The sequence below is a fragment of the Macrosteles quadrilineatus genome, unplaced genomic scaffold (assembly GCF_028750875.1).
Source record: "Macrosteles quadrilineatus isolate MER2022 unplaced genomic scaffold, UCM_ALF_1.0 Scaffold_6__1_contigs__length_79288215, whole genome shotgun sequence".
Lineage (NCBI taxonomy): Eukaryota > Metazoa > Arthropoda > Insecta > Hemiptera > Cicadellidae > Macrosteles > Macrosteles quadrilineatus.
The window spans coordinates 57,123,999-57,144,320 of record NW_026542599.1 but is presented as its reverse complement, the minus strand read 5'-3'; the positions used below and the strand labels follow the sequence as shown (position 1 = coordinate 57,144,320).

Sequence of the window (20,322 nt, the reverse complement as noted above, 5' to 3'; positions counted from 1 at the left end):
AAAAACTTCTGCCATATTGGATTTATGTAAGCTTTTAGTAAAACATCAATAATTTGACAACTAATCGTCTTAACAATCTGCGGTTTGTCTTAATAGCTTCCTCATCAAGTTTACTTTAAGATAATAATAACTTTATACCATTTCAATATTGATTTATTTAAAAGAGCCAGCTTTAAATAGAAACAATACCAAATTTCGAAGATGTTTTTTTTAAACCTTTAAATGTTTGCAAATACAAACTCAGGTGATAAGAACATTCATATTTTGTGGCTCTTAAAAGAATCTGCATAAAATGTTGAACAATTATCAACCTCATATCAGTTTGTATATTGCTTTGAAGATATATTATGGGATATATTGTTATTAGTCTTCAACTTGGAACGCTAGCCGTGCTGCACCACTACATCTAGTCCGATTGAAATACACTTTGAGGTGGGAAAAATTGCTTTGAGAACATTTAAGACATATTTTGGAATCATACATTCATACATATAGGGCAATGTATAAAAAAAATCTGACAAAATCCGAGCATGAGAACACTGAAAAAGTAGGAGTTTTGAAACATACCAAAATTCAATTTTTCATAATAGACAATTACATATATGTGTCCGTGAACACGATAACTTGAGTAATTTGTATACAATTTTGATGAAATTTGGTTTGAAGGTGTACGGCGGGATAAACTTGAATGAGTTCGCGAACCAGCATGATCGGACCATGGGAACGGGGTTTTATGGGGTAAAAATTGGTATTTCTAATTTTTGACCCTCTAAACGCAAAATTTTCCAATTTCTCTTCAGACCTTCTTAAAGAGCTTAAGAAAACAAATAATTTAGTATATCAAAGTGTTTTTGTACCATTATTAGTTACGGATAAAATTCAAATAATTGTTATTTTAAAATTCACATGTTATTCTTATGGGGAATATTGTGAAATGTTGTAGTCTGCTTGTTTATGGATATATTTTGATCAAACTTGGTAAATTTATTTATTTTATACTAAGTTATTAATATTTCACAAAAAAACACACTTTTTTACCCTCCCTGTAGCAGCAAGCCTATGTACTCATAAACATTAATGTTAATTAAATACATTTAATTGAAAATCAATTCAGGCAACTGTAAATTCGCTTAGTCGGCAGGTTTGCTGCGGCGGGGGTATTTTATTACTAAGATAATCAATTATTGGTATTCTCTGACCCTTAAAACATAAAATTAGACAAAAAAATTATTATCCTGTCTCTTCTATAGGGAAAGATACAGCAAATATACAGTTTTTAAGCCATCTTGGCCGCCATTTTGAATATTTCAATTTGCTCAAGGGTGACAAAGTGGCACCCTGCAGATTTTAATTATGTAGGTCTTAAAGAAACAGAAAACACTAAAAAACATTGGGTGGACCTTACTTTCAGGTTTGGGTGAAAAATGCCTTTTGGCAACTAGACTAATATATTTTTTAATACTTCCCTACAAAAGATAATAATTTTGAATCTAAAAAAATTAAAACGTTGTTCAATAAAAAATGAATAGTTAAAATTTGCGATTGAATTGATTTAGCCTACTTCCATGACGTCAAATTTTTAGTAATATGTTTACCGGGATATATCCTCCTCACATTATTTGTTTTAGATTAGATAAGAGTGCATGGCAAATGAACACCTAATTACTTAATTAGGCCTTTAAATAAATACAAATTATATTTATCTTAAATCTTTATTACGTTTATCTTAAATGCATATTAAAACTGGCAAGTCTATGCAGCCTACAGTTCTTATTCTTATGAGTAAAAGTTTAGACTAGTAAGGGTCTTAAAGGAGTAAAGGGGCGTAAAGGGTCTAGTAGGGATAGTTAATTGTAGTACGGGCCTTCGGTCCTCGAGATTGCAGGTTCAAATCCTGCCTATAACTAATCTAATATCTGCAAAATACAAGATGCCACCCTCTTGGCGTAGCCTAGTCTAGAGTAATGTGTAAACAGTCCCGGGCTAGAGCAGTTTATCCTAGGATGTTAAGTTGAGCTACAAAAACAACTGAAATATAGAATGGTAACCTTTATATTAATTATCGAGAGCTGTGGAGGGTGTGGAGAAGGCTGTTAATTACCCGACTATGACATCAGGTTTATGGGACATAAACGAGTACATGTCCCGTCATTAATCTTGGTTAGTGCTTGGTGATATCGGTGTAAAAGTATTATCTTAAGTTTGACACTTTCATCAGCACTTATTACACAAGTTAAATAAAAAAATGTCTTTAAGAGGTGAAGTTAGGACAAGCAAGTCCACTTTACTACTTAACCTCTAAAACATAAATTCACTATTCATTTTAATAGATACAGTAAAATAAAATGGTTGAATCCAAAGTAACGTACTGTAGCCTATATATGATGAAATTAAATATACTACTGTAACTATAAATAGAATTATTCACACAAGCCAACCAACAACCCATCACACCAGCGCCAGAGACACACTCATGCTTGCTCCTCAAAATTATAGATTATAGATTTGTCCCAAACCTCATATGGTTTTCGATGGCTTTTATGTGGCCAGAAAGAGAATTCCACTTTCGAATCGATAGTACCAAAAACTATTTATTATAAGCTGTTGAGTGGTACCCATTCAACACTAGATATAGTTTCTGCTAAGAACCTCTACGAGTTAACAAGGGTGCTTATGTCAGAAATGAGACTTGTATTTCATACTTGATGTCATTCCATTGATTTTCAACATCAGTCTTACTGAATAAACGTGTGTACAGTGGGTTAATTTCTGGCGGTAGAGTACGGGGCTTCGGTCCCCGATTTCCCATGATTAAATCAAGATTAAAGATTTATATCCCAACATATTTTAACAAAACAATGTTACAAATAAAAAGTATTACAAATTATTTCTAAAGTAACAGATAAATTATTTTTTTTACTAAAACTAAATTTGGGATAGGCCTATCTATGAACAATACATTTATCCCTTTTGCAATGCATTGGAAATGCATTTACCCCTTCCTTTTTTTTCCTGTATTCTTTTACACTCTCTTTAGGTTGTGCAGTTGAGCAGAATATACAGTGTATGTAGTACACCAGGAATGGGATTGAATCTCGTCAGTCAGTGATAGCTTTTGCGGTTATCTTACCATCGGGTGGTATAATCTCGCTCTGTGTGATGATGCTGGTCATAGAAATTTGTATTTTGAGTTGTAGAAAATCAACTCCCATGGAGATGATTTATGGTTATGAAATGCAATCTAATCGTCTACTTTTCTAAATTATTTTGAAATATGTTTTTATATATCAAATTCTCTTTTACCTAATAAAAATCCTAAAGGTGGACGATTTAGCTGAACACGGTTTACTATCAGTCGATACACGTCAATTCTGACATATGACCATCCTGCACTGTGTTTATCTGTCCTTAAAATAGTTTACCAATAATTGTAGCTTTGACAAATTGACAGATTAGGGGATCTTATGATCCACGGTGTTTTGCCAAAGGAATAGTTGTTGATTCCTTCATCAGACATCGAGCTGAACCCCTTGGTCTGTAAATAGCAGCTTATTTATCTAACTCAGATAGCGATTATATTTTGAAATTGTTTCTAGTGAGTGTCTATTATATGTCTACTACATTCTGTGAGTGGCTACTTTTAATATGTTCATTTTGGATATATAAATGGGCTTCTTCTGGGCTATATAGATGGGACACCTATTTCAGTAGGCCTGTCTCTAAAAGTACAAGAAAAACATCCATATACTAAGTTATATTCATTTCAACATTAACCTACCAATCAAACTACTCTGGAATGCTAAGCATGAACATTAAGCAGACTGCAAAAATAAATCACTTCCGAAAGTTAAAAACTCGTTTTCACCTAAACCTAAGAGGAATTCTACCTTAGCCTTAAGCAAATCACATTTGCAACAATAAAAGACAAGATGAGAAAAGACACAATGTGTTTCAGAATGAAATGTTAAATCCCCTGGAAATAAACATGTGTTCTCATATAGTCTGAAATATGAGCGGTATGACGTAAACGTCTGTCTGTCTGTGTCAGAATTATGCTTCTCGTGTGTCATGTGACGGATCAAGGCGAGGGGCTTTACTCGAACAAAATGAAACACTTGTCAAAAATATCGTTTGTCGTAAAACTATTTTGTTAACTCTTGCCTGTCCGGATAGTCACAAGGATTATAATACAGAATGTAGCCTATATCTTTTAACGTCACCAACGCGTTGTGTATTAATTAACCAGATGACTACTTTCATATCACAATCGCTAGCACTATAGTGGAACCGTTTTAAAAATTATATTCATGTTAAAAGCCGTATTAATGTATAACATGATAAAGCATTTAAAATCACGTCAGAAGCGAGTTTTTTTTCTATTCGGGTGATGTCTTAAAGGGTAACCAGTTTTGAACCATCTAATCAATGTACATTTGAAATAGATTACCGTCGGAATTTAATACTCAGATAAAAGATTCAGTAGACTATTGTAGCTTAGGTCCAATAACGATAGAGTAGACCCTCACCAATCCGGACCCCGCTAACCCGGAGGTAATTTGGCAGCAGTTTATTAATATGTAATATAGATAAGTCAGGAATGCTTTCAGCCCGCAATAGGCACTTGCAACAAGTACCCAGCAAAGCAAGGGCTAAGCAAGTATAGAACAAGAATGAACTGTACCTGTAGACGGCAACGGGATTCGTCTCATGACATCACCGTCCATTGTGCTGTTGACACACCACATGTCCACATTGTCAGACCGGGAGGGCTGGAACTGCACTCACGGTCAGTCCCTGGTCCTAATCCAACTACTGAACTGCACTCACGGTCACTTTGAGCCTTTCTGGGGGTACCGGAACTGCACTCACGGTCAGTTTTTAATTAGCCTATATCACATTGTGCAACACCATGATTGAATTGATTAAAACTTATTAAATTAGTTTAAATATATTGAAAAGTTTTGATTAAATTAATCTAAACGTCAAAAATAAACTTACTACTGACATTGTAAAAAATACACATATATATCTGCACAGAAAATTCTAGCATAGTATTTACGATAACATGATAGGCTATATTCTTATTATAACGAAGCTTCTTTTGTAAAGGTTTCTTGTTGGGTTAGGTTAGGTTAGGTTAGATTAGGTTAGGTTAGGTTAAAAACGTGTATTAAATAAAGTATTGGATAAAGTAAGACAGAGGACGGAATAAACAGATGACTAAGGGGCTAGCGAAGCGTTCAGCCGTGAAAGACCGATTTTTGACCGTGAGTGCAGTTCCATATGGCTTAGGCGGGCGACCCTTCCAACCCTTGTAAATTCCTTTGACCGTGAGTGCAGTTCGTTGTCAGCCGTCAGACCCACACACACCACACTGTCAAATAATTCGCCACGACGTACCCAACAAATAAAGGGCTGCAGGTACAGAACAAGAATGGACTTTACCTTGAATGGAGAGTATATTAGAATAGTATATTACGTTACTAGTCCTGAAATAGTATATTACGTTACTAGTCCTGAAAGTAAGTGTTTACCGGACGAGTGTGGTCGTTCCCGTGCGAGACGAAGTCGAGTACGGGATTACCATACGAGTCCGGTAAACACTTTTTGGACGAGTTACGTACGATATTTTACGCCAAACTACTTAATCCGTACAAATCCTTATATATTTCCACCAACTAAAGGACTAAAAATCACTAGTCATAACCTCTAAGAGAGGTTATGTTTTTGCTTATAACCAATTATTGCTACCTACGCAAATACAGTATAATCAGCTGATTGGTGTCCGGTAAAACTCATTGCAGAACAGTATCACGCAATGAAACCCCATTTGAATAAGCTGGCGGCAAACAGCTGTTTTCTGGACTAAATACTTTCGTGGGAAGTTCGTTTAAACAATGTAGTATGGCGTAAAGATATTTGCCTGTAAATGTGCAGAATAAATTTATAAATTTAAATATTTACAAAAACAAGCACAAACAAAATAATTTAAAATTAAAAATAAAATTACATGGGCTTTATGGGTTGCCATGTTGGTGACGAATAACATAAAAATATAATCGGAAAATCAAAACGAATGGAAGAAATTCCAATCCCATGTTTTATTTATAGCGTGGGGTGAAAATAGAGAAGTTCGCACAATACATTTTTGGTCGAGTTTTCGACCACGGGTGAAACTGATCATGTAAAAAGTGTTTTATTCTACATAAGAGTTAACAAACAATCTCAGAATAGAGCATCCTTTATTTATTTCATTTGATCCTCATTCAACCTTATTTCATTCATCCGGATAACTTGAAATATCTATTACTGTAGTTCGGATTAACGAGAGTATACTATACAGTAGTATAGTAAGGTAAACGTTTAATATACAGTATGTAATCGTGTACATGTACATACGTGTGCAACAAATCTATCGACTCATCAAAATATTTTTAGCAGAGTTCGTGAATATCAGTATGCAATATCTTAATGTTTTGTGCAATTAACTATAGCTATATTTAGAAATTTTGTTGTTTATTGTGTTATAGTTTGTGGGATGTAGTCATGCTCTGTTTGTTCTTAACACGTGAGTTTAAAAAATGTTTATTTTACCGTGATGAAAACATTTCTAAGTAGGTTTTCAATCTGATATAATCGATATTAATTTAAAATATCACGTTGTTTCCAACAATAAATTAGGTCACTAATATTTAACTTAATAAAGTTAATAAACAGTATTTATAATGTTCATTGACATACTTTACTAACTTATAATTCAGACTTTCAACTGAAATTGTGACCATAACAAGGTAGGTATTTTAAGCCAAGTATGAATGAGATGATTGTAGGATGAGTGGCGCGATCTTGTAGTGTTGTTATTGACTAAGGCCGACATGGTTAATTATCCTATGTTAATCTCCATAAAGCGAAATTATTGTTATTTAAATGATAAGCTCATTTTTAACGAACTAATTTGTGTGTTTGTAAATAAATTAGGTATTTAATAATTTATGCACATTTAGACAGTAAATCTCAAAATTCACAATTAATCACAACAACGTGCAAATCTTCCAAAATCGAGAGGTGTTATAAAAGTATTCAAAAGTCATTGTGATTCTAGGTAGCTAATATGAGTCGTGTGCGATTCCTGGAATTTGTCAAGTTTGTTCAATTAGTCAAATACTTTCTCCCGATAACTACCTGCTAGACGTAGTGACGTCAACGGAATCAGTGCTACCAACGGTAACGTGGATACGTGAAAATCTATTTGCCATACTACAAAAGTGAAAATCGTATTTTGGCATGTAGGCATACAGATCTGTAACTCAATGAGCTAGGATTGTAAATGAGTCTGATTCCACTTCCGACAATATAGCCTACAGTAGAACCTCGATAAGTTGCTCGTTGGAATTGCAGTATAAGACTTATTGTCAAGGTTGACTTTTTATCGAGACTTGCAATAACGTGTGATTAGAAGTAAAATAAATTAAAGGGGGTTTGAAAATGACCCTTGGTATCAAATGTGACTTGTTGCTGATGGTCTTGTTATTGAGTTTTACATTTACTAATGTGAAGTAATAAATCACAGACTATAGAGTAAATGTTACTTTACCAACAAATGCTACGTTTAGTCTATAGTATGCATAATAAATATTAAAACGAGGGTCGACTTTGATTGCACCTCTCGATTTTGATCATCAATATACCTAATAGGAGAATATAATACACAGAATATAATAATAAAATATCACAGTACCGTAGTTAAGTTTACTTTGTTATTTTTTAAACATATCGACACAATTCTTCATAATTATTATCTGCATTGAAGAAAGCCTTATGTTAAAATATTACTACTTACACAAACGTATAATTTAAACTATCAAAACTATAAAATAATATAAAATTTTCGTCTTCGCCTAAATTAGAAGAATTGGGCGTGTTTTTTATTTGGCTATACATTCTAGAAGCCACTTGCCTATTAATTTTATAGTTTATTCAACATATTTCTTACCGTAATCACTGTAAAAACTTGAAACAAAATGCTTACGTGCACAACCTCTCAGTAAAACTACGTTCTTCACCTTAACTCCACAAACCCACAGATTAGCAAGTTGGGAATTTCTTTCTTCAACGTTGGCAACACTTTCCACCACCGGAACCCACTATCACCTGTGGTAGTTGTGGTAATCTTAGGAACCTCTTGTGGACTGTCAGTAGTACAGTAGCATTGTGGGGAAAGTCAGAACCGGGGTGTATTAAAAGTGTTAAGGTGATTGCTTGGAACATGTGTATTTAGCTTGCCGTCCGCAGTATTGTGTATTAGTGTTAGTTTCTTTTGTACTGCTCTTAAAAGTGTTAAGGCTTCGTTTCTCCAGTAGTGTCTAGGTCTTCAACCGGTAAACTAGAGGTCACCGGGTCTTAGTTTATAGTGTTCTTACGAGTGCGTACATCTTACCAGAAAACTTTAATCAGTAATCAACTAATTTAAATTCACGGTTAAAGTTTCATTTCGGGTTTCGTTACTTTAGACGGTTCTTTGGCCTACCATAACCACCATAACCTCAGTTTAGTTAGTGTTTTAGAAAAGTGTTTCACAGCTTCACCCCTATGACTTCCCTGCTCTGCCTCCTCGCCGTTGTTCCTCTGGTATGGGGCTTCAACTTGGATCCTCGACACGCCGTCGTACTGGACGATCCGGAGTCTGACCGTGGAAGTTACTTCGGATACGCTCTGGGCTTCTGGAGACAATCCAAAGGAATTAACACTACTTGGTGAGTAACTGATTCAACTTAATCATGCTATGTTGTGCTTTTACCATAAAACTCATCGAGTTAAATTTTGTGCACCTGATAGGCTGTTGACATATTTCAAAAAGTTTCAATCTATAATTGGACCCATTCAAGATTTGTTTTTTTAAGCCGTGGACTATTTTTGTCTGCACACCATTTTATCCAAAAAGTATGGAACACGGGTTAGTCGGTTAATGGAATAAAAACTGGACTGAATAAAAAAGACTTACGTTTTTAATCCCTATAGTAAATTTAGAGTAATTACAAACAGTTAAGGCACACAGTAAAGTTATTTGTCGTCTAAACGCTTAATCCATTTACATTTTACTGTGTAATTTTATGAATTCATGTAGGGCCTACTTTAAAGTACTGTAAAACCCCTTTTTTATGGTTTGACTCCAGTGGATTCGAGAATATAGTCTTAATAATAATTATGATTGTAATTTTGTTATTCATTCAAAATAAGAACATATTTCAACATTAGTTTTACTTTTCTTCTGTATCAATTGTTTATCCTCAGAAACATTCTAAATCTATTGGACAATTTCGTATGTATTGTTTTGTTTTACGCGTTTATACATACATCCACTTTGTACATTATGCACCTAGTACCTACAGTACCTATTAATTATAGCTCATTCTGTATATTTTTACTTTCTCCCCCTATACATAGTATATGGAGAAAGTATTGTTTTCGTAAAAATTTTCGAGTTTTAATTTTTAGTGGATATGTCCGTTTTGGGCCCTCCTGAAACAACAACAGTAATTTTCGAAGTGATGTCTGTACAGAACCTGTGGTCCGAATTTCATGAAATTTGTTATGTAGGTATCTATGTATTTACTAATCCATGGTATCTCCACGCGTGTTTTTCACGTTTTTAAATTTTTATTGTTAATGATGAATTTTCTATAAAAACCCATAAAATAACGAAAGTCAAATTTTCTCGAAAATGGCCCGAACGATTTTGGTGAGTTAAATTTTAGGTCTATATTCCTTTAAATTCTACAAAAATCTTACAACTCCCATTCCAGTTCAAAAGAAATTACAGTTCAAAAGTTATTGTAACTTATGTTATTTTCCCATACAAAAATAACATAAATTAAGAGTAAATCATATTAAAAAAAAAAACAATTTTGATTGATTGTAGTATGTTATGGTGTAACCCCTATTGCTGTAAAAATTACGATTAAAAAGTTAGAGTAACTTTATGTTATTTTCCCATAAAACCCCGAGAAAAACGGGAAAATAGATATATGAAAAACGGCTTTAATTGAATTTTTATATGTTATGGTTCTTTTTTCTTACAATTCTTTAAAAAAATAGTGTACCCCAAGTTGCTGGAAAAACTACGTTTCAAAAGCTATTGCAACTGTTGTGATTTTTCCCTATAAATATCATAGTTACTTCTATCGTTTATTCGTGATAAAGGTGTTGACAAGCGAATGGGAGAAAATATGTGTCAGATTGCTGATAGGTTTTTTTATTAGTAAAACGTTGTCCAGTTATTTAATTGTCTTCCTTTCTTTAAACACAAGAAACTTTGGAAAAGCCCAAGCATTAATAGTAACAGGCACATTTCTAAACGGTGATTGTATTTTTAAGTGTAAATCAGTAGTGTCTGTGTGTTAGTAGGTAGCCTTTTTCGTAGCACAATCGAATTTAATTTTATTTAACTTAACAGACTAAGGGAATTTACAATAAAAATTACTTCTCGTTTGATTAAAAAATACAAACGGGTATCTAATACTTTCCATGTTTACTTCTGGGTTTTCCACCCCAGGGTATTGAACCGATCTCACTTTTGCCCTTGGGGAGTTTAGGGGTTGGAAATTCCTAAATTCCTCAAACCGTCGAGCAAGTAGATATCAAGTTCAAGTTTTAAATCCTAGCATGTAGTAATATAAGTATTTGCACAATTAGTTATTTGATTTCATGTTTTGTGATTAAGCATCTTTGTTTAGACATATTGCAAGTGTTTACCTTTGCTACGAAGTGTTTTTTACAATCTCGAAGCTTATCTTTTATCTATCGCGGGATTCTATTCGATTACAAATACGAAATAAACATACTCACTCATAGATTTGTCCCTTTTATAGATCAATGGAATGTTGAAGGTATGTTACGGTATGTACAAGAAGAGTTTATTTTTATGTTTATCTTTTATTTCTTGCTATTTGTATTTTAGTAACTATTAGTTGTCCTATAATTTTCCCTACCGATTGAGAACGTAAACGTTAACCTTAAAATGGGAAATAAACTTCAAGTTGCATTACACTCAAGCGTAATCAGGCCTGAATCATTATCATTGAAGGAGACACCTCATAGGTGCGAGTCTAGGTGCGTATTTTTACCCGAATATCAGTGAAGGAAGTATCAGTGTAGACTGTTGTTAGAAGATCTGGAACAGGGATCAGATTTTGCAACAGATTGAAAAGTCAATGGTTACGTAGTCCCGCAATCAATGTTTGAATGACGTTGTGTCGGATATACGTTATCATCTCGGTAGCCTAGCCTATAGTATAGAGTACTAGACAGACAGGCTTGCTGATGTTATCAGTAAAGTGATTCTTATCTATGACGGAACTTACTTGGAAACGTTCTACATTAGGCTTGGTCCTAGTCAAGTGACTTTGATTGCAATCATTTCACTAAGTAACAATGTCCTTGGTGTGCGTAAGCTGTGTATGAATGGGGAAAGAGTCAGACTCATTCAATTCAAATAGTGCAAGACATCACACCCTCATAGCGAATTTCCCTATGGTATCTATTACCATTGACTTTATATCTACAGCTATAAAGTGTAGATATAAAGTTAACTAGTGTACCTGTTGCTCGAATTCGAGCAATTGGTAAGTATTACAGGCGTTATTTTAAAGTGAAAAACAGTCATAATTTCTGATTACTTTAACAGAGTCGCCTCAAAGATTATGGAAATACTCACGATGTACATAACAGTTCGATATAGCCTAATCAACATTTCTTGTAAATATCTTATCCCTTTTCAAAAGCTGATGATCATGTTTTTAAGTGTCTTCTACAAATGTTTCCCACTCATAGCCGCATTAGGTTGTCCATAATAATGATTATTAATTCTAAAAAAAAACACATTATTTCTATTTCTTCTACTTGGTGGTGTTCCATGACTTTCCCATGTTTCCATAGTTTGCAAATTGGCTCGTTATTGATCAAGAAATGCAGCACAGTGTTGGTCCAGTTTTATTTTTACTATTCCATTGTAATATTTAGGCCAACCATAATTCAAGTAGTAAACAATATTTCTTTGTTGTCAGGTCCTTGGAATGTTTAAATGAAAATAAAATGTAAAACTTTTCTCTCAACGTGTCCTATAGGTAACATTTTTTTGCTGGGTTCTAATTAGTTAAAAAAAACATGCAAACTGTTTACATGTCAATTACAAACAAACAGCTGGGATTTATTTTTTATACAAAACTAATGTATTGACATCTGTTTCAGAATGTAATAACATTCAAATCAATCACAATGCTATCCTTATGGAAGGAACTTTGAGGGCAGCCCACGCCCTTAAATATATATATTTCGAAAATCTAAAGCCAGTTTGCACATCTACACACCTAGACGAACATTTTGGTATATAATATGTGGGGTTAAATCTTAAAACAAAAAAGCCTTATTGTTCACAAAGTTTCATGTCGCGTATTAAATATATAGATGCTATTACGGACCGATATACTTTTTAATTTTGGTGTCCATAGAGGCCAAAAACACTTCTCATTCAAACTTTTAGATATGTATAATGTATATATAGGCCTAAATATATAAATTTATTCGTCCGTGAACGCGATAACCTGGGTCTGGGTAATTATAGTCCGATTTTTATGAAATTTGGCTTGAACATGTAGGTCGGGATAAACTTGAATGAGTTCGCGAACCAGCATGATCGGACCACGGGAACGGGGGATTATGGGGTAAACATTTCCTTTTCTAATGTTCGACCCCTAAAATATAAAATTTCCCGATTTCTCTTCAAACCATTTTAAAGGGCTTAACAAAATAAATAATTTTAAGCTATTGGTTTCGAAAAAAATTCGGAAAATTGTAAATTTATATAAAATTCCCATATGAATATTATATGAATTTTGGAGAATAAGTCATGTGGTGATTAGGTAGGTTAAATTGAGGCCATAACACATACTTTTTGCCATCTTCTGTTTTGCGAATGTTTTAAGGAAAGTACGCGGAATTCATAGACTTTAAATTTAAATTCAACAACAGGACTACTGATTGTAAAACTTGAAACTTGTTTTATGTGTGTTTCGTGTATGTGGATTTTGAGGAATATAGACGACTAAATGGTTTGGGTAGATTTTATGAGTCCATGCTTTATATTGGGTTACTATACCACATGGAAAGCAATCGTTTGTAGATAGTTTTGTTTTGCTGAAATACTTTGTTTTTAAATTGTTTCAATAGCAAAGAACAAGTAAGTAGTAAACAAAACACCTTCTACATAAGCTGGACGGGATGGTTTATTTGACTTCACCTAATCCAAAACATTAAGATGAGAGATTTCAAGGGAGTATGTTGGGTGTTCTATGTTGACATACCGAAACACATTTGTATGAGACCCTTCCCTGAGAATAGAACTAGACTATAGAGGGTGACTTTTTCAATAATAATATCTACAGCTGGTCCACATAGGATGTCTACCCTCGGTATCCAAAGTCAATGTTTAGACTTAATGTTGGCCATCCCCCAGGCTGGTGGTAGGAGCGCCTCAGGCCCAGGAAGAAGGTTTGAAGGGCGAGAGAGTTCGACAACCTGGCGCTGTCTACAAGTGTAACCTCACCGACCTAGACAGGACAAGGTGCTACAAACTGTCTATTCTCAGCAAAGGTGAGCCTAGAATAAGCACCTAAATAGAACAAATGTGCCTATTGGCACAGGCAAGCTTACAAGTTTACCCAACATCACGGTACATCACGGTAACATCACGGTTTGTTTACCGTACATCACGGTAGATGATCTGTGGTCAATGTGAATTTGAGTTTTGTGGTTTCTTCTGTTAGCGTACTCCATATACCCCTAGGAAATAACCTACGTTTATTCGAACGATTCACGAACCATTGGAACTTCCAATGGTTGAAACCATTGATTGGACTATTGGGAACGGGGTTTAGAGGTAAAAAGGTGTTTTCCCCCCGAAACATACAATTTATATATTGCTCTTTAAACTATTTTGAAGAGCTAAAAAAATAGTTTACTATATTGAAGGGTATTTGAAAAGTTATTGCTTATGGTTGGTTACAGAGAAAATTCAAAAAATATAAAATTAAAAATCTTTATGTTATTCTTATGGGGATAAGCAAACTGTTGTAGTTGGCTTGTTTATGGATATATATCAAACTTGGCAAATGAATTACGAAATAAGCTATTTGGCAGTTCTGCTTGTTTACATTGAAATTTCAACGCAAAGGTAAACATTGTGAATTTTCTCATGGAGACCAATTAATATTTATTTTTGAAAACCTCACCTCATAACTTTGGACATCTAAGGTAGCCCGAGAGGAACTCAGGGAGTGAATAGGCCTATGACGTTCCTAGATGTGTGGACCATCTTTGTGCTTAATTTTGGCTTTATCGGTTCAGTATTTTAGTCGTGACAGCTGCCCAGACAGACATACAGACACCAGCTCAATTTTATAATAGTATAGAGAGATAGATAGAAGATAAAATGTATAAAGTGTGTTTTTATACTTCTTTAAAAACTGCAATATATAGAAATATGCAGTTTATTGAAATCGTCTATTGACGTAAGGGCCACGAATTTAATGTGAAGTTCCCATTCACCCCCTTTCTCCCCCTACCCTTAACTTAACATTTTTAAATCGCAAGGTAAGGTACCCCTTTTATTTTTTATTGAACAAGCATTTTTCAAAGGTGTGACTAGCTGGCATGCTTGTTCAATAAAAAATCCGTAACAAATCCGAAAATTTTTACAAATTTTATAAGTAGGGCGATTTTTTAAGGTGAAGGAGTGAGATTTTCGGAAAACGCTCAAAATAGTATAGTAGAAAATTTACAAAACAAAAATTTACATAATTTTATTTTAGGAATATTTACAAAATTCCTGACCATGCAAATTCTTTCAAATCGTTGCTAGGTCTTATCGTTTTCAAGCTACATCCGTTTGAAAAAAAATGTTTTTCTTAAAAAAGGGGGCGAAAAATTCAAATTTTGAACTGCCATAATTTTTAAGAGGATTGACGTAGAGATCTCTAGTTTCCGCCATTCTTTTTTCTTTTTTCATGCCCTCACATTATGTCAAAAGGGGTACCTTGCAATTTAAAATTTTAAAGTTAAGGGTAGGGGGAGAAAGGAGTTGAATGGGAACTTCACATTAAATTTACAGCAATTGTGGCCCCTACGATTCCTGCAAACTGCATATTTTGATCTATTGCAGTTTTTACATAAATAAAGAAGCAAGTTAAAAAAAACACCCCGTATAGCAAACAAAAACAACAACATGCCATACACGAACACTACACATGGAACTGCACTCCATACTAGCGGTGTTGCACGGAGCACGCTTCAAGGCTTCAACTGATTAATAGGGGTTGTGTGGGGGAGATGTGAGAGCAAAATAATGTTTAATCGAATCCTAGAAAGAGGCACGTGAGATACAATTATTTACAACTGATGGCTGGTGATGACACATCGCCCCAGATGAAAACTCTATGGTGTCACCTATGAAGGGTTGAAATCAGCTACTGTAACCATTAGAATAGTTTTACTTTGTTTTTTATTTACAGAGGATAGACAAGAACAAGATCTGCGATGGAGGTGGAAAATCGTCAACATTCCCAAGAGAGCGTGGTTAGGAGCGACAATCACAACGGAAAACCAACCCAATGGAGCAGTGGTGGTAAGCTTGGAGTTAGAAAACAGGTGTTTCAAAATTAACACCTTGGTGTGCTGCAATGGGCACAAATCAAGCCAATAAGTGTGTGTCCCAAAAACCGTTTTACTCTACTTTTGTTTGTAAATATTTTGAACAAAAGGACAAATTGTAGCCTACAGCCTACTATTTATAATAAAACACCTCTACAGCATTTGGAACTTTCAATAAAATAATGTCTGTAACCTATTACGACTCATTAATAAAAATTAAATGCAAAAGACTCCTAATTTTTCTGTATCAATTGAAATAGTTTTAAATCTTTGGTGATTTTTAGCTTTCCATGTTTTAAACCTTATTATGTACAGATATAAGAAGGTGTAATGTATAGCAGGACAGCTTGCTAAAAATTAGATTAAATTTAATAATAGAAAATGATTATATGCAAACATTTTTACTATAGTTCGTTCACAAAATTTTGGAGGTTTAAGGGGAAGGTTTCCTGAGTTCCCACATGGATTTTTAGCTTCATATAAATCAGCTGATCAGCTGTTAATTTCATTGTAAAAGAGAGGTGGAGGGAATGGAATCGCTTCCCCTCAATTTTTTTCCGCCTACATTTTTTAAATGGAGTATAGCTAATAACAGGTGATTTTTATAGCAAGGTCCTTAATAAAATCGCAATGATCAAAGATAGCAGGGCCCATTTTCATTGCATAAAAAAGCTTCTAATTTTTCTCTTGGCTGAACCCTGGGCCATAACAACCTTCTGATTACGGAATGCGAGCACTATCTACTCATCTACCCAACTATGCTGGGATAATATCTGAGATGGCAACTTTCATAAACGTTTCATGTACCCTTCACTAATCTATGAAACCTAAATATTTAACAAATGAAATGTATATTTAAATAACTATATCAGATGTTCAACATTATTATCCATGGCATATAAAACAGTTATTCTATGCCAACAAACTTATTTATATTGTGTAATGATTTTTCAAGGTTTGTGCTCCCAGGATGAAGCAGATGGTCATGAAAGATACTTGGTTTATTCCTGGAATGTGTTTCTATTGGAAAACCGATGACTTGATACTACCATTGGTTCCCTTAGAAACAGGTAATATAGCCCTATGTAGCATACTACTTACCTAGAAAGATACTAGTTTTGGGAGAAAAAGTTTAACTATACCTATTAAAAATTGCAGATGCTGTTAAAAATAATAAGATAGTAAATGTAACATCAAATACATCAACTTAGCAACAATGCATTTCTATCATTGCAAAAAATTTTATATTTTAATTTTATGTTGAAGTGTGTCTGTATATTTTGGTACTTGGAGCATAAGAACTTTTTGGAAATAATATTTTTACTATGACAAAACTCGCCATAGAGTTATAAAACCAATACTGCTTGTGAAAAGAAAAAAGAAAATTTAGTTTGTTTATGAATTGTTTTACTTATTTTTTTCTATCATATCATAAAGTATGAAGGTATAATGTATTATGTATTACATATTTATCATAAAGGAATAATATATAACCTAGAAAAATTACAAATGGAACAATGGAACTCCTATGAGTTATTTCCACCTATGGGTACAGGGTACTGAGTAATTGTTATCTAGAAAATTATCAGAAGGGTTTTACATTAATTACCAATCCCCAATCTTAAAAATTATGTTATGTACTCATCTCTAAAACCTGCTGTTATGTAATTATAATCTAAAACCTGGAACAAGATACATGTTTGACTGACTTAATTCCTAAACTTGGATTATATTTATATCTTCAAGGTATGGTAGATTGGTATTGACAATATTGACATTTTTTACCCTAACTTTTTTAGCTGCAGCATACCGATATGGAACTAATTATCGTAAGAATGGATTCCTCATCGGCCTAGCCCAGTCAGGAATGTCAGCTCACTTTGTCGAGGTAATAGAATTTGTATTGTTTATCATTTATGACTAAAGCATAGTTGGATTAGATATACTGTGACTATAAAGAGAAAACACATCCAAGTCTGTCTTTAAATTTGACATACTATCATTATGTTAATGTTAAAGTTTTGGCCAGTTTCAGAAATACGGTAAATTAACTCAGTTTTATCGGGCCAATGAAGGAGTGTATTGCTATATAAATGAAGATTAAATTTGTATACAACTTTTTAAATTTTGTTTTAATTTCCATAAAAAACTTGAACATTATCTATGTATTGTATTTTGTACTCTTTAAAGTTTTCTAGTTGCTATGAAGATAAAATTGTATCAGCGAGGCAAAACAACAATTATTTGTTTACAATTAATTGTTATTATCATTGATGATACCTTTACATTTATTTAATCTTAACCCTAGGGCCTACTTTCTGCACTGCAGTTAATGATGTCAATAGATAAATTTTGCTTTCAAGTTTCAAGTGTGCATCTCCAGTTAAAGCTGTTTTATGGTTATAACTTCTACAAATATTCTATTGCTAAGAGGAACACATTACTTTCGTTAAATTATACCCATATTGAAATCAATTGGTAATAGTAAAATGAATTTTTTTTTAACTTAACCATAAAACAAAGCCCTAAAAAAATTTCTCAGGTATATAATGGGACAAAGTTTCCGAAGCCAAGACTTAGGTTCAAATTTCAAATAAATTGAACCAAAATGATTTAATTTTCTAAGAAAATAAAAAGTTGTACTTTTCAGAACTCAACAACAAGTCAGCTAGTAGTTGGAGCTACTGGGGTGGGATATTTTACAGGTTTGTTTCAATATTTACTCTTATTCTACAAAATAATTATGTGTAAATTACAGCAGCCCTTATACAGCCCTCATACTAATGATGGATGTAACTGAATTATATTTCAAAATAATTTTTTTTCAAAACCAATATGTTGATGTTTCATATATTGGGCAATGAAAATAACAAACAAAGCTAGTCTGGTGATTAAAAACTATACTTTAATATCAAAGAAAATTCTCATATTTTCATTATGCTGGCCAGGAAAACACTCGCCTTACGACGTCATCAGATTTAAGAGAGAGAGAAAAACTTTATTACAAAATCATCAAGATTTGAAATGACGTCAACAATTGCATGTCGTAGGCTACACTAGAGTAAAAACTGTGTGTGAAAAATGTTTATGAACCTTGTAAGTTTTTCTTACTATCTAAGGTGAGCGGAATTGCACGAGAATTCTCCAATTGCATTCCACAGGCCAAGTCCGTGGAACTAGGAGCGGGGCATTGGGGTTTATGAAAGTAAACCAGTAAACACACACAACTTACAAATTAAGATTTTTTTCTTTGCACGTGAAAAACCTAAGTTCTATACTTAATTACCCTGTAAGTTGAAAGTTTATTGTTTGTCAAAACTCCTTGTGACCTTGATCAGACGCTCGTATTGAAATGTCATGAGAACAGAGAGTGTTGTATATATATTGATAGTATAATATTAATTAAAGGCTCATAGATTAATAGTTTGTAAAAGGGTTTAAAATAAGGGCTAATCCTTTTCAAACTCATCCATGAAAGGTGTAATGAAATTATGAATGAGGTGTGTTAAGATAAATATAAAGTATGCACAATTTTTCTTTTCTTCTTTCAGGAGCGATGAATGTTTATGAACAAGATCAACCCTTCAGCCAAGTAATTCCTTCGCTTCATGCACCAACATTACCAACTGTGTCATATGACAGCTATTTGGGTAAGTAATGTAATTATTAACAAGTGGGTTATTGTAAGCAGGTCAGGAGGAGTGGAGTGTGATGAGCTATAGTTTTTGTCATGTTACCTGAGGCAGCCCTGTGTGTTGAAGGAAAAGGAGTGATCTTGATTTATAGGTAACAGTTTGTTTTGATCCAATGTTCAACTGCCATAGTGGAGTGTACACATTTTTTAATGATTATTGATGAATATATTTATAATATCTCTTGATTATTCTTATTACAGCTTCCTTGTAATTCACGATTCACGGTTCCCTCCTGGACATGTTCTAGGATAGCAATCAATTATAAATTGGGTTAATGAATTGTAAACAACAAAGAACATGCTGACAATGCTCAAGTAACCACAAAATGTCTATACAATTTTCGAAGAAGTGTTGTCTACTAAAAACAAAAGAGCAGCGAGGATGGATTTTTTTTTATTCCGCTAATCTATCCAGTTGTAACTTTTACTAAGGGGAAAATCATCATCGACTTTGATTGCAGGCTACTCAGTGTCTTCAGCCAAACTCCACATTGATGGAAGAGTCAGCTATTTGGCTGGAGCTCCGAGAGATAAAGGACAGGATTACTACACAGGGGTTGTGAGTAAACTTTCAAAATTACTAATTTGTACTTGAACAACTATAGTAATTATTTTGCAATTGATATGTTTCTTAGTTACATTAAAAATCAGTGATGGTAAATATCTGAATAACTGAATTTCCTTTACTAAAGGCAGATTTTCAAGGAGAGGAATTGGTCCGCCGATTGATACATTAGTACAATGGACACAATTGGCACACATTAAAATATTTAACAGATTACCCTGAACTACAACAAAACATACAAGAACTTAATTTGTCTGAGCAATTTTATTTTAGTCTCCTGGAGATTATGCGGAAGATTGGAGTGTGCATAGCTGGAGTTCTAATGTTCTTAACTCTACAGAGTTTTATGTCTAACTATGCA

General features: G+C 33.7%; 2 protein-coding genes across 2 annotated transcripts in view; one reads left to right on the top strand and one right to left on the bottom strand.

The window, feature by feature from the left end:
• LOC128997545 (hemicentin-2-like) overlaps positions 1-3,173 on the bottom strand; it is a 106,833-nt gene extending 103,660 nt beyond the window's left edge. The window contains exon 1 of the mRNA XM_054423185.1: positions 3,131-3,173. Coding sequence (XP_054279160.1) covers positions 3,131-3,173 — 43 coding nt within the window. The remainder of the gene's footprint in view (positions 1-3,130) is intronic.
• Positions 3,174-4,670: 1,497 nt separating this feature from the next.
• On the top strand, positions 4,671-20,315 carry LOC128997544 (integrin alpha-PS3-like). The gene is made up of 10 exons (XM_054423184.1): positions 4,671-4,786; positions 8,580-8,753; positions 13,511-13,647; positions 15,564-15,676; positions 16,658-16,772; positions 17,502-17,590; positions 18,353-18,407; positions 19,254-19,352; positions 19,858-19,955; positions 20,235-20,315. Exons 1-10 carry the CDS (start codon positions 4,671-4,673, stop codon positions 20,313-20,315), a joined length of 1,077 nt encoding a protein of 358 aa, XP_054279159.1.
• Positions 20,316-20,322: the final 7 nt, after the last annotated feature.